The 15,566-nt window shown below is 48.0% G+C and overlaps 1 protein-coding gene across 1 annotated transcript in view; it reads left to right on the forward strand.

Moving 5' to 3' along the window:
- Positions 1–1,684: 1,684 nt before the first annotated feature.
- Positions 1,685–15,566, forward strand: part of BAG2 (BAG cochaperone 2) — a 46,224-nt gene continuing 32,342 nt past the window's right edge. Inside the window, exon 1 of the mRNA XM_056565786.1 lies at positions 1,685–2,194. Within this exon, the coding sequence (XP_056421761.1) occupies positions 2,070–2,194 (125 nt within the window). The 5' untranslated portion in view covers positions 1,685–2,069. The remainder of the gene's footprint in view (positions 2,195–15,566) is intronic.

Consider the following 15,566-nt stretch of genomic DNA (forward strand, 5'->3'; position numbering starts at 1 on the left):
GTCAATGGTGTCCGTTGGGCGCCGTTATTTTCAGAGAGAGTAGAGGGATATTTTTTAGAGGGGTATTTTTTCTACCGCTATTCTCGATCATGAAATAACAGGCTTCACACTGCCGGAGACAAATGACAGTGTGAATGTAGCCTAAGAGTGTATTTACATGTACAGTATCCGGCACATATTTGATGCATAGGATTTTATGCTGACGATTTTGATGTAAACTATATGACTGAACACAGCTTCAAATCCTGCACATCAAATCTGCGTAGGATACTGTACGTGTGAATAGACCCTCAATGCCCTGACACTGATCGTCTTTGGAATAACGTGGATGACATAACTGACAACCTTTGTACTTATTATGAGAATCTATATCAGGCCCCTTCGACTGACCAAGCCAAAATGAATTACTCCCTGTCTTCTCTCCACTGATGATCAGTAACATCTATAATACTCACAGATATCACAGAGGAGATGGTACGTACAGTCATCTCTTCATCCTCCCTACTGAAAACCCTGGGTCCAGACAAATCGCCCTAACGCCGACCCTTTGTATAACTTGGCCTACAAGGAAGGGATCTTATCAGATTGCTTTTCTGATTGTCATGTTGTTTTGACCCCCGAACCGGACAAAAACCTGGGTGTCCCACAATCCTGCAGGCCTATCATGAAAAATGAATAGAAAACGATCAAAAAGGTCCCATCACAACAAAAATGGTACTGATAAAAACTACAGATCACAGCGCAAAAAATGAGCCATCATATATCCACCTATATGGGAAAATAAAAAGTTATAGGAGATAAGAGGAGGACAATTTTAAAGGGGTACTCCGCCTCTAGACATCTTATCCCCTATCCAAAGGATAGGGGATAAGATGTCTGATCATGGGGTCCTGCCCCTGGGGACCCCAATGAACTCGGCTGCGGCACCCCTCTGGCACCCCGGCTGAAGTTGCTCTGTGTGTAATAACGGGCGGTACGGGCCGGAACATCGGGCCGTGAGCACACTACCAGGCAGACAAAGAGCCATTTTAATATAGTAAAAAAATGATGTAAAGGCAGGGAAGGGGTTAGGGAGAGATGGGCAATAGGCAGGGACAGAAATTTAAAAAAAAATGGATGGTGGGAGCTACCCTTTAAGGCGGTGGGCCTGTGACGTCACACTGCTCCGGCTCCTGTATCGCCCGTCATTACGAACAGAGCGAGTTTGTTCTGTGCAGTAATGATAGCGGGGTACTGCAGCCAAGATCACTATCCCCTATGCTTTGAGTAGGGGACAAGAGGTCTAGGGGCGGAGTACTCCTTTAAGCATACGAATTTTCGTACTAAGTTATAATTTTTTTAGAGTAGTAAAACAAAATAAAACTCATATAAATTGGGTATCATTGTAATCACATGGACCTTAATAACAAAAAAAATGATGTGTCATTTTTACAGAAAAGTGCACTGTGCAGAAACGGAAGCCCCCAAAAGTTACAAAACTTGGCTTTTGTTTTCCAACTTCACCCAACAAATATTTATTTTTGGTTTTGCTGTAGATTTTGTTGTGAAATGATTGATGACATTACAAAGTACAATTGGTGGCGCAAAAACCAAGGCCTTATATGGGTCTGTAGGTGACACCTGAAAGCGTTCTGACTATTAGAAGGGGACAGGATAAAACAGAAGTGTAAACATGAATTGGTCCTATTATTCTTTATGCCTTCCTACATTTTGTTTATGCTGCTGAGTGTGAAGTGGCACAGTCATGTGGAGATTGCTGGTGCCCACACCAGTGCTATGTCCTTGGGACCTGATAGAACTGCTGTGCCCAGTACACCTCCACAGAGGGCACAGGAGGTGCGGGGTGACCTGGGGCAGGGCGGGCACCGCAGTCTCCACACGTGTGAGGTAGAAGAAGCACAGCAGCTGTGCCCGCTGTCAGGCCGGGCAGGGGGGCAGGGAGCAGAGGAGCGGGATCCGCCCACGTCCTTCTAAGGAAATGTTTCATCCGTCTGCCCGAGATGTGTCTAGAAAGATCCTAGAGGAGCTGCTCTAAGGCCGGTCACCAGCTATTCCTGACCGCCGGCGACATGGCACAAGCCAAGATCCAAGCGAAGGCTAACGAGGGGCACAATGGGGGCAAGTTCTGCCGCTCCCAGTCCATGGCCGCCCGCTCCAGTCACCTGCTAGAGACCCTGGATGACCTGGAGATAAGGTAACAGGACGAGGGCATCACCAGCTGGCAGGGGCTACTATGACCATAGCATTCCTACTATAGCACACGTGACAGGGTGGCATTATACAGCAGTGGGCACGGGTCACTAATACAAAGTGAGTACATGGCTCTGTACTGATCTACAACAGTGGTCTCCAAACTGTGGACCTCCAGCTATTTGGAAACTACAACTCCCAGCATGCTCCAGCTGTTACAAAACTACAACTCCCAGCATGCTCCAGCTGTTACAAAACTACAACTCCCAGCATGCTCCAGCTGTTGCAAAACTACAACTCCCAGCATGCACCAGCTGTTGCAGAACTACAACTCCCAGCATGTCCGGACAGCCAACGGCTGTCCGGGCATGCTGGGAGTTGCAGTTTTGCAACAGCTGGAGGTCGACAGTTAAGAGACCATCGATCTATAGTCCTCCTGTCTGTGTCTTAGAAAGCTGGGTGCCACACAGGGATTGTCTCCCAAACTAAATCCCAGTGTTCCTCAGTGTGTGAGCAGGGCAGATTTACCATTCAGAATCTTAGGAAAGTAGAGTGGCCAGTGTATGGCCTGTCTGGTTTCAGATGTAACAAATTTTTGCCATTTGTAATCCAGAAATTGTCAATTAAAAATCCACGCCCCCTACCCCCAAGTTTTTTTTTTTTTTTAATCTTTAAAGGGGTACTCCGGTGGAAAACAGTTTTTTATTTTATTTATTTTTTAATAAATTGGTGCCAGAATGTTAAACAGATTTGTAAATTATTTTATTTAAAAATCTTAATCCTTCCCTTACTAATCAGCTGCTGTATGCCCCACAGGAAGTTGTATTTCTTTCTGGAGTTCTTTTCTGTCTGACCACAGTGCTCTCTGCTGACACCTCTGTCCATTTCTGGAACTGTCCAGAGTACAAGCAAATCCCCATAGAAAACCTATCCTGCTCTGGATAGTTCCTGATACGCACAGAGGTGTCAGCAGAGAGCACTGTGGTCAGACAGAAAAGAGCTCCAGAAAGAAAACAACTTCCTATGGAGCATACAGCAGCTGATAAGTAGGGAAAGGATTAAGATTTTTAAATAGAAGAAATTTACAAAGCTGTTTAACTTTGTGGCACCAGTTGATTTGAAAAAAAAAAATAGTTTTCCACTGGAGTGCCCCTTTAAATACTGCTTGCTCTAGGTATAGTACATTTTCAGATGTTTTTCCTATATTGATTCAAAATCCAAAATACCATAAATATGTTTTAAATTAATTGTATTTTGTCACACTTTTAAAATACTGAAAAAACTGTTAGTGAAGGAGAAATAAAATGATTAGCACATTCTGTTAGGCTGCATTCACACCACGTTTTTGCAATACAGTTCCCGTATACATTTTCTATGTGAAAACCGTACGGAACCGTATTGAAAACCGTATGCATTGACTCCCCATTGAAAACCGTACGCCAAAAGATGCATCAGGTTGTGTCCGTTTTGCGTCTTATACAGTTTTGTCAGTTTTTTTTTCCCGGTACCCAAAACCGTAGTCTACCATGTTTTTTGGTCCGGGTGAAAAACCGTGTACGTTTTTTTTTTTTAACATGGGAGTCAATGGGAACCATACAAAACCGTATGTGTGTACGGTTCCATCCGGTTTGCACCATACGGTTTTTGACTTTGCACAGTTTTTTTTTCTTGAAATTTCAATCAAACAAGTGAAACTTTACTCAAAATGGAGTGAAAAGTTAAAAACGTATACATTTTTTTCTTACAAAACGGATGCAATCGGACACCATTTTTCAAACCATATACGTTTTTTAACTGTATGCAGGTTGAAATTTGTACACACGTTTTGATACAGTTTAGTCAGGTTTTGAAGAATCAGTTTTTCATCAAAAACCTGATACGGGAACTGTATTGCAAAAACGTGTTGTGAATGCAGCCTTAGTTGTAGTTGTGCAGCTCTGGAGGCCTAATATTTGTAGACCACTGGTATACTGCTAGACCACAGGCATGGCGTCTGACCAGCTGTCATAATACATATGCTATTCTTGTAGTTCCATCACATCTGTTGGTAAGAATAGCGCAGCAGCCTCATTCATGTCAGTAAAGTGACGTCACAGGGCTCCAGTATACCAGGCAGAGCCCTAGGTGTCCACTCAGTAAAGTGAGGTCACAGGGCTCCAGTATACAGGCAGAGCCCTAGGTGTCCACTCGGTAAAGTGACGTCACAGGGCTCCAGTATACCAGGCAGAGCCCTAGTAGTCCACTCAGTAAAGTGACGTCACAGGGCTCCAGTATACCAGGCAGAGCCCTAGGAGTCCACTCGGTAAAGTGACGTCACAGGGCTCCAGTATACCAGGCAGAGCCCTAGGTGTCCACTCGGTAAAGTGACGTCACAGGGCTCCAGTATACCAGGCAGAGCCCTAGGTGTCCACTCGGTAAAGTGACGTCACAGGGCTCCAGTATACCAGGCAGAGCCCTAGGAGTCCACTCAGTAAAGTGACGTCACAGGGCTCCAGTATACCAGGCAGAGCCCTAGGAGTCCACTCAGTAAAGTGACGTCACAGGGCTCCAGTATACCAGGCAGAGCCCTAGGAGTCCACTCAGTAAAGTGACGTCACAGGGCTCCAGTATACCAGGCAGAGCCCTAGGAGTCCACTCAGTAAAGTGACGTCACAGGGCTCCAGTATACCAGGCAGAGCCCTAGGAGTCCACTCAGTAAAGTGACGTCACAGGGCTCCAGTATACCAGGCAGAGCCCTAGGAGTCCACTCAGTAAAGTGACGTCACAGGGCTCCAGTATACCAGGCAGAGCCCTAGGAGTCCACTCAGTAAAGTGACGTCACAGGGCTCCAGTATACCAGGCAGAGCCCTAGGAGTCCACTCAGTAAAGTGACGTCACAGGGCTCCAGTATACCAGGCAGAGCCCTAGGTGTCCACTCAGTAAAGTGACGTCACAGGGCTCCAGTATACCAGGCAGAGCCCTAGGTGTCCACTCGGTAAAGTGACGTCACAGGGCTCCAGTATACCAGGCAGAGCCCTAGGAGTCCACTCGGTAAAGTGACGTCACAGGGCTCCAGTATACCAAGCAGAGTCCTAGGAGTCCACTCGGTAAAGTGACGTCACAGGGCTTCAGTATACCAGGCAGAGCCCTAGGAGTCCACTCGGTAAAGTGACGTCACAGGGCTCCAGTATACCAGGCAGAGCCCTAGGAGTCCACTCGGTAAAGTGACCTCACAGGGCTCCAGTATACCAGGCAGAGCCCTAGGAGTCCACTCAGTAAAGTGACGTCACAGGGCTCCAGTATACCAGGCAGAGCCCTAGGAGTCCACTCAGTAAAGTGACGTCACAGGGCTCCAGTATACCAGGCAGAGCCCTAGGAGTCCACTCAGTAAAGTGACGTCACAGGACTCCAGTATACCAGGCAGAGCCCTAGGTGTCCACTCAGTAAAGTGACGTCACAGGGCTCCAGTATACCAGGCAGAGCCCTAGGAGTCCACACAGTAAAGTGACGTCACAGGGCTCCAGTATACCAGGCAGAGCCCTAGGTGTCCACTCAGTAAAGTGACGTCTCAGGGCTCCAGTATACCAGGCAGAGCCCTAGGAGTCCACTCGGTAAAGTGACGTCACAGGGCTCCAGTATACCAGGCAGAGCCCTAGGAGTCCACTCGGTAAAGTGACCTCACAGGGCTCCAGTATACCAGGCAGAGCCCTAGGAGTCCACTCGGTAAAGTGACCTCACAGGGCTCCAGTATACCAGGCAGAGCCCTAGGAGTCCACTCAATAAAGTGACGTCTCAGGGCTCCAGTATACCAGGCAGATCCCTAGGAGTCCACTCAGTAAAGTGACGTCACAGGGCTCCAGTATACCAGGCAGAGCCCTCGGTGTCCACTCAGTAAAGTGACGTCACAGGGCTCCAGTATACCAGGCAGAGCCCTAGGAGTCCACTCAGTAAAGTGACGTCACAGGGCTCCAGTATACCAGGCAGAGCCCTAGGAGTCCACTCGGTAAAGTGACGTCACAGGGCTCCAGTATACCAGGCAGAGCCCTAGGAGTCCACTCAGTAAAGTGACGTCACAGGGCTCCAGTATACCAGGCAGAGCCCTCGGTGTCCACTCAGTAAAGTGACGTCACAGGGCTCCAGTATACCAGGCAGAGCCCTAGGAGTCCACTCAGTAAAGTGACGTCACAGGGCTCCAGTATACCAGGCAGAGCCCTAGGAGTCCACTCAGTAAAGTGACGTCACAGGGCTCCAGTATACCAGGCAGAGCCCTAGGAGTCCACTCGGTAAAGTGACATCACAGGGCTCCAGTATACCAGGCAGATCCCTAGGAGTCCACTCAGTAAAGTGACGTCACAGGGCTCCAGTATACCAGGCAGAGCCCTAGGAGTCCACACAGTAAAGTGACGTCACAGGGCTCCAGTATACCAGGCAGAGCCCTCGGTGTCCACTCAGTAAAGTGACGTCACAGGGCTCCAGTATACCAGGCAGAGCCCTAGGAGTCCACTCGGTAAAGTGACGTCACAGGGCTCCAGTATACCAGGCAGAGCCCTAGGAGTCCACTCAGTAAAGTGACGTCACAGGGCTCCAGTATACCAGGCAGAGCCCTAGGAGTCCACTCGGTAAAGTGACGTCACAGGGCTCCAGTATACCAGGCAGAGCCCTAGGAGTCCACTCAGTAAAGTGACGTCACAGGGCTCCAGTATACCAGGCAGAGCCCTAGGAGTCCACTCGGTAAAGTGACGTCACAGGGCTCCAGTATACCAGGCAGAGCCCTAGGAGTCCACTCAGTAAAGTGACGTCACAGGGCTCCAGTATACCAGGCAGAGCCCTAGGAGTCCACTCGGTAAAGTGACGTCACAGGGCTCCAGTATACCAGGCAGAGCCCTAGGAGTCCACTCAGTAAAGTGACGTCACAGGGCTCCAGTATACCAGGCAGAGCCCTAGGAGTCCACTCAGTAAAGCTTTGTGATATATATGAACAGGTCTCCTATGACAGTTGTTAGGCTGTAATACTTTCATATATGTGCCCCATTGTATCTGCCTGGGAACTCTGTGCTGGTGTCTTGTTACTAAGATGCTGCCTTTCGTGTGGTAACAGATGGCCTTCTACATTATTGCATTCCCCTAAATCTCTTTTATGCCAGCAGAAAATCCATCTGGAGATGGGCAGCATACAGCTGTATTATTACCCTGACAAGCAAAGGACTTGATCCTCGGTTACACAACTGGCCTCGTCTGTTTACTTTCACTGGCACTGACCTCTCCTGACTACTCTTTGCTCTAGGCTTTTTTTTTTTTTGCTTTGATATGACTTTTTGCTTGTATTATTATTTTTAGTTTTATAAGTTTTTACCTTTTTGCTAGCTATGTGCTCAGTGATGTTATTTTCTGTGACTTAAAAGGGTATTTCAACTATAGTCATTCATGTGTATCCATAGGATATACAATATCCAGAATCCAACCCCTGCACCTGCACCAGAAGAGGGTCCCTGATCCCCCTCTCCCCCTTGTCAGGTGGCCACTGGCTGTCACATCTACCGTATTTTTTGCCATATAGGACGCTCCGACATATAAGACGCACCCAATTTTAAATGAGGAAAATCTAGAATACAATGTAAAGTATAGGACAGTGATCTTCAACCAGCGGACCTCCAGATGTTGCAAAACTACAACTCCCAGCATGCCCGGACAGCCGTTGGCTGTCCGGACATGCTGGGAGTTGTAGTTTGCAAGATCTGGAGGTCCGCAGGTTGAAGACCACTGGTATAGGAAGTAGTACTCACGTGTCCCCGCTGCTCTGGACCCGTCACTGCTCGTCACCGCTGTCCTGGATGTCGCCCTCCATCGCTGTTGCCGCGTCCCCAGGGTGTCCCCATCGCTCCGGAACGTCTCTGCTGCCCGGTATCCACACTGTCCGTTGCCGCCATCACGCCGCTACGCACGCCGCTCCTATTGGATGATGGGATGGCAGGCGTGACAACGTGATGACGACAAAGGAGAGCGCTGGCCATGCAGGGGATCCCGGCACGGAGCAGACACCGAGGAGGCAGGTAAGGTCCCTCCCACTGCAGCCGGGTTAGTGTCACTTTCCCTTCAGACGCGGCGGTCAGCTTTGATCGCCACATCGGAAGGTTTAATACAGGGCATCACCGCGATTGGTGATGTCCTGTATTAGCTGCGGGTCCCGGCCGTTGATGGCCGTCATCAGTGCAGTAACGTGGGCGCTTCCCGCCCGGACACAGGATCCTCTCTGGCGGAAGCGTTCAGCGCAGGATGCCGATGCTTCTGCCAGGAGGGAATTTAAAATTTTGATCTAAAGTGCCCACTGCGCTATTATACGCCACGGCCACTGTAGAACAGTGAGCAGCAGTGGCGCAGCTCACGTGCATTGTGTGAGGGGGCCCCGCCGCTCTTTCAAAGATCAGCGGGCCCCCTCACAGGCGGTCTGTCTGCCCCTGAAGCACTCGCTCCCCTCGGTCCTGCGACGTGCACTAGGGGCCTCAGATGTGGGCGCCGGAACTAGAAGAAATGCGGCGCAATGCTCTGCCTTACGCCGCAGGACCAAGGGGAGCGGGCGCTTGTTATGAACACTTCCTGAAGTAGGCGAAGAGAGGGGAGAGGTGGACTGGAGCAGGGAGCTGGCTCTGGGAAACATCAGAGCCAGGGGATGCAGTTTCTGCGCTTTCCCCTGGCTCTGATTGCAGAGAGGAGCCGGCCTGAAACTGCAGGGGGAGCCGGAATGAGGAGTCTCATCCTGCTCTCCCCTGATAGAGCGGAGCCGCGGGCTCTGTAATTCATTCATGGGTGGGGGGAGGGTCCCCACCGGTATAGTGGTATAGAGCAAAATTCATACCGTCGGAGAAAAAAAAAAACGTATGAACCATTATACCACCCAGCCCTAATGATGGATACATAAAAATGACATGTACATGATCAGGATTTTGTACTGAGTATAACAGTTTTGTCTTTTTTTGTGGGATCTGACAGGTACACTTTAAGGGTCCCATACACCTTAATGAAAAGTAAGCCAACCCTGCTAATTTTAGGGGGACTAGCTTAAGTTCTGTTGTGCATGGAGCCCTCCCCCCCAATGGATGAGGTGAGAAGTGTGGGGCATGTTGGATTTCAACTGCCTGATCCTTCTGTTTCTGGGGAGATAATGCCAGCAGAGCTGTGTGGAGGCTAACCTCTCCTCACCCAATTCATAAGGCATGAATGATCAGCTGAGCCAATTCACTGTCACCATGACACTTGCCACAGGGGCCAATTAGTTTTCCTCTTGCCAGGTATGTGTTGATGACTAAACATTACTCCTTAAAGTGTACCTGTCATCAACAAAAACTTTTTATATATTGTAGATAATACCATTATTTGTATATTTGTAATATACATTGGTTAAAAATTGTGTATATTTTTGGGTGAAAAAATGCTGTCCATGCAGCTATTGCCTGTGTGTCTCTATGAGGAGTCTAAATGCAGGAAGGGAGGGCGGGACAAGCAGGGCTCTGTGCAGGCTCCTGGCTTGTCAATCATCCTGATGTTTGAGCCAGGAGCATGTCACAGAGCCTCAGTGCACACTGTTTTTTATGTTATTTTTTATGTTTACGCTGTTCACCGTACGGGATCATTAACATTATATTTTGACAGTTCAATAATTTTTTACGCTTTTTGGGGGTAAAATGGGAAAAAGCAATTTCCATTTTTATTGGGGGAGGGTATTTTTCAATTTTTTTTTACTTTTTATTTTAAAATTTTTTAATCTTTTGTTTTAGGCCCCGTTCAAACTACGGAATTGCCGCGGAATTTCCGGGCAAAATTCCGCGGGCGGAATTCCGCGGTGTGAACTTTAACATTAGTGTGGACGGGTCTCTGCGACCTCATTCTTTGCGCGGATTCCGCGAGCGGACCATTGCCGTCAATGGTGACGGCTCAGTGCCCCACGGCCCTAGCGCCGAAGCAACTGCGGCGGCCGCCAGGCGGAATCTGCGCTCGCGGAATTCAGCCGCGAAGATTCCGTAGTGTGAACGGGGCCTTACACTTTTTATGTCCCCATAGGGGACTATCTATAGCAATCACTTGATTGCTAATACTGTTCAGTGCTATGCATAGGGCATAGCACTGAACAATGTTATCGGCTATCTTCTGCTCTGGTCTGCTCGATCTCAGACCAGAGCAGGAGACCCCAGGAGAATGCCGGAGGCAGGTGAGGAGACCCTGCTGCCATTTCAGATGATCGGATCCCCGCGGCAGTGCCGCAGGTGATCCGATCATCTATTTAAACATGTGCATTGCCGCTATTAGCAGCCGGGGACCCGCAGGTAATGGCGGACATCAGCGGTCATGTACAGGACGTTAATGCACATCCTGGTGTGCGAAGTACCTCCGCACCAGGACGTACATTTACGTCCATGGTCATTAAGGGGTTACTGGCTGCGGAGAACGGTGGCCTGTGACAGAATAATAAATTCTTGTGTTGTGACCTCACACATTTGTGTAATATGTAACACTGCTACATGTGGTATTTACAAATAATCATGTATTGGATTTATTTGTGTAGCATGGGAGTGCCAGGGGGAACGGGAGATGTTATTTGCATCTGTAGATTATGTCTGATTACTGTACTTTCCACTGTGGCCTGTGTCATGGAGATCCCCTAACATTTACAAAGCTTTAGGAATTATTTGGGGATTTTGTGCCCTTTTGCCTTTTGATGATGAAGTGAAAGAAAGGCTAAACAATGCTGTATGACAATGATAACTCACAGTGTTCCTGCATGATCTTCAGCGCCATCATGGAGAGACACAGTCCACGCTGGGTGATACAGTGCAATAATAAACATGTGGTAGATTTTCCAATCTGCTGGAGCTGCTCTCCTTCCCTGCCGGATTTATTTACATAGTTAGGCTGGGTTCACATCACATTTTCTGAGCCGGCCGAAGTGAAACGTTCGGTCCGGTCGGCTCATTTTTGCGCTGTATGCGCTTTTTCCCCGGACCTAAAACTGTGGTCAACCACAGTTTTAGGTCCGGTTGTAAAAGCGCATACGGCACAAAAATGAGCCGACCGGACTGAACGCTTCACTCCGGCCGGCTCATTGAAATTAATTACATACGGGAGTGTGAGGTTTTAGCTCCCCCCTGCCGTATGCGCTCCCGTATGGGAGAAAACGTGATGTGAACCCAGCCTTACATAGTTTGTAAGGTTCAAAAAAAACACAAGATTCCATCAATTTCAGCCTAAAACCTTACTGTGCAATTCGAAGAAGAAACGGTAGACTGCTCTCACCATCCAGAAGTACGCTTTATTCAAAGCAGTGCATGACAGGTACGGGCAGGTGCATTCACACCTGCCCGTACCTGTCATACACCGCTTTAAATTAAGCTCACTTCTGGATGGTGAGTGCAGTCTACTGTTTCTTCTTTGAAATGCAGTTTATGTATCTATTTGGATCTTGCACCCCGTAGTCCAGCGGTTTCAGTGTCGCCACGGCTCCACTCCTGCAGAAACCTTCTCGCTTCTAGTACTGGAGTGGCGGCCTACCCCAACCCACCTTTTGTTCTGCTAAAACCCTACTGTGTTGATCCAGAGAAAGGCAAAAAAAGAAAAAACCTTGAAGCTGATACAAATTGCCCCATAACAGAGGAAAAATTCCTTCCCGACTCCAATATTGCAAACAGAATGAGTCCCTAGATCAACGTTCTAAGTCCCTGGCTGCAGCAATGACTTAGCCTATATATTAAAGATCACCACTGTAGCCGGCCCCTCACTCCCAGTACCAGATGTCAGCAGTGATACTACTGAACGAAATAGCATTTTCTGTAAAGTGAGAAAATCTAAAAGTTGGAGTTAGATAGGGGGGGATTAATTATTGAAAAATAAATGAGCGGAAAACCCTTTTAATTTATACAAGTTAAATTATAATCTATAGATAATGATAGACAAACTATAAAATAGCACTTCTGCCCTTACTGCTATAGCAATTCTTCTAGAAAGAGAGACTATATTAGGGCCTGCTTATGGCAAAAACAAAGAACCATGCTTCAGACAGCAGAACGCAATTAACCTTGTACCAAAATTATTGAGCAAAAGCTTCATTTAACCTCATGCATACGTCCTGCATCCCGAGTCCTTAAGGACTGAGGGCGTATGGATACGCCCGTGGGAATTCCGGTCCCCGCCGCTAGCTGGTTGGGGACCGGATCGGGATGCCTGCTGAAATCATTCAGCAGGCATCCCGACACATCGCCCAGGGGGGGGCCCAGGGTCGGCGATCGGAGAAAATCTCATGTCAATTCAGACATGCGATTTTCTCCAATTCTGGGCTGATCGGGTCTCTGGTGACCCGATCACCCGGAAAACAGGGCTGATCGGAGTTGTCAGCAACAGCCCCTATCAGCCTAAGGGATAGGAGTGAGGTTGCAGAGCAGCGATCTCCTCCTATCCCCTGCCATTAGCAGAACAGAGTTCTGAGCAATGGCAGCGCAGGACAGGGGGTTGCCATGGCAACCCCCCATTCTGCCCCCCCTGGATGTCGAGGGGATCGTGGGAAGAAGATGGAGGCCGTACCTGCAGGAGAAGATGCCTGGGGACCCAGGATCTTCGCTGGAGACTGCTGGATCCTGGGTCAGGTAAGGAATCGTCGGTGGGGGGGGGGGGGGGGGTGGTATGTGAAAGTGAAACGATTTTTACTGTGGAAACCACTAGGAAGGCCAAACTGTAACTCCCAGCATGCCCAGACAGCCAAAGGCTGTCTGGGCATGCTGGGAGTTGTAGTTTTGCAACATCTGGAGGGTCACAGTTTGGAGACCACCGTTACAGTGGTGCCCAAATGGTTGCCCTCCAGATGTTGCCAAACTACAACTCTCAGTATGCCTGGACTGCCCAGGCATGCTGGGAGTTATAGTTCTGTAACATCTGTCCCTTCAGATTTAGCAATTTTCATGAATTTTTTGAAAATTGCTGCTCTACTTTGAAGCCCTCCAATTTTTTCAAAAAGCAAAAATATGTCCATTTTATGATGCCAACATGAAGTGGACATAATGTATTTGTGAAGAAAAATTAAATTTATTGTGAATATCCATTTTCCTTACAAGTAGAGAACTTCAAAGTTAGAAAAATGCAAAATTTTCAAAATTTTCATGAAATTTTGGGATTTTTTTACCAAAAAAGGATGCAAGTAGCGCCGAAAATTAACCTCCAAAATAAAGTAGAATATGTCACGAAAAAATAATCTCAGAATCAGAATATTTGAGCGTTTTCGCGTTATTAATTCATAAAGCGATGGTGGTCAGAATTGCGAAAAAGGGCTCAGTCCTTAAGGTGAAAAAGGGCTGCGTCCTTAAGGGGTTAAAGGAGTACTTATCCCCTATCCAGTGACGGAACCCCCGTGATCTCCCTGCTGCACCGAAATTCGTTTAGAGCGTCGGGTACAGCGCCGGAGGCTCGTGACGTCACGGCCACGCTCCGCTCGTGACGTCACGACCACGTCCTCTCAATGCAAGTCTATGGGAGGGGGTGTGACGCCCCCTCCCATAGACTTGCATTGAGGGGGCGTGATCATAAAGTCAATTGCGGGGCGGGGCGGGACTGTGACGTTACGAGCTTCCGCCCCGCATCAACAGTTATCCAGCATGGAGCGGCTGGACCCCGTGATCAGATATCTTATTCCCTAATCTTTGGATAGGGGATAAGATGTCTAGGGGTGGAGTGTTCCTTTAAAATAGAGTAGATACCTGCACAGTGGGCGGCCGGGAGCATTGCTGTACAGGCAACAACCCCAGCAGCTGGACCTCACCATACAGAAAATAATGCCATATCTTTATGATATTCCATCACCCTTCTAACGATTCTGTATCTATATATAGAAGTCATTTTCTGTGTGTATGTGTGATTTATAATCTTATAATCTAGTAAGTGTAATAATCTGGCACCTCTCTTCCATTGATATCATTGAACTCTGCAGTTATCTTACTTGAGCCTAAACACTACCATATATATATTTGGGGACTGTCTCATTCAGCTAAATGGAGTTTGCAGAAAGTGATGCACATACTGCAGAAACAAGCTTATTTTCAGATATGGTTCATATTCCTGCATCATAAAACAACTCTGCCGCCTGTGAACATAGCCCAAGGCACTAGAGGTTTAGTCTGTCTGATACAGTAATGTGTTAAAGTGAAAAGCCTGCACTGGACAGAATGACTCTGTGCATCTGGATATGACATTTGTCTGCCCAGCAGATATTATTGGAATGGTGATGGAAACACAGGGCAGGCGGCTCGGGCTATGACTCTTGTTAACTTCCTTCGCTCCCATGATCATTTTTCTCCATTTCACTTTATTTCCCAGTAATGACTCAGGTTACTTAGGAGATGTTCTTTGTTGCGGCCGCCACATGGAATTTGTGTGTAATTGTGAAGAGTGCTTAAATTCACATAGCTCAGCAACTACATCACTCAATAGACTTTTAATCTGAATAGGAAGTGATCACATCTCTGTGAGATTATATGGTACAATAACTGGGTTAGGATGGGATCACACCATGTTTTTGCAATACAGTTCCTGTATCAGGTTTTTGATAAAAAAACTAAAACACATTCCTCAAAACCAGACTAAACTGTATCAAAACGTGTATACAAATTTTAATCCATATACGGTTGAAAACCGTAGACGGTAGGGATCGACCGATATCGATTTTTTAGGGCCGATACCGATAATCTGTCACCTTTCAGGCCAATAGCCGATAACTTATACCGATATTCCGGTATAAGTTATCGGCTATTTCAACCCCCTCTGCCTGTACTGAGTCTAACCACCACAGTTGCCCCATCGCCACCCCCCATCCTCTGCCCAAATACCACCGCCGCTGCCCCATTGCCTCCCCCATCCTCTGGCCACATGCCGCTGCCCCATCGCCTCCCCCCCATCCTATGCCCACATATTGCCCCTGCCCCATCGCCTCCCCCCCATCCTCTGCCCACATACCGCCGCGGCTCCACCCATCCCTGGTGTTATAATTACCTGTTCCCGGGGTCCGCGATCCTTCTGGCTCCGTGGGCGTTCTGCGCTGTCACTGTGCGTACTGACGGTGACGTCACTCGTCATTACGCAGCGCACAGCAACAGCGCAGGAGCCAGAAGGATCGCGGCCCCCTGGGAACAGGTAATTATAACACCGGGGATGGGGGGAGGCAATGTGGCAGCGGCGGCGATGGGCGGGGCATTATCGGCAAGGTAATTGCCGATACCGATAATGTCCAAAATCGCGATTATCGGCCAAACCGATAATCAGTCGATCCCTAGTAAACGGTTTGAAAAATGATGTCTGGTTGCATCCATTTTTAAAGAAAAAAACGTATACGTTTTTAACTTTTCACTTCATTATGAATAAAGTTTCAC

The sequence above is a fragment of the Hyla sarda genome, chromosome 3, assembly GCF_029499605.1.
Source record: "Hyla sarda isolate aHylSar1 chromosome 3, aHylSar1.hap1, whole genome shotgun sequence".
Classification (NCBI taxonomy): domain Eukaryota; kingdom Metazoa; phylum Chordata; class Amphibia; order Anura; family Hylidae; genus Hyla; species Hyla sarda.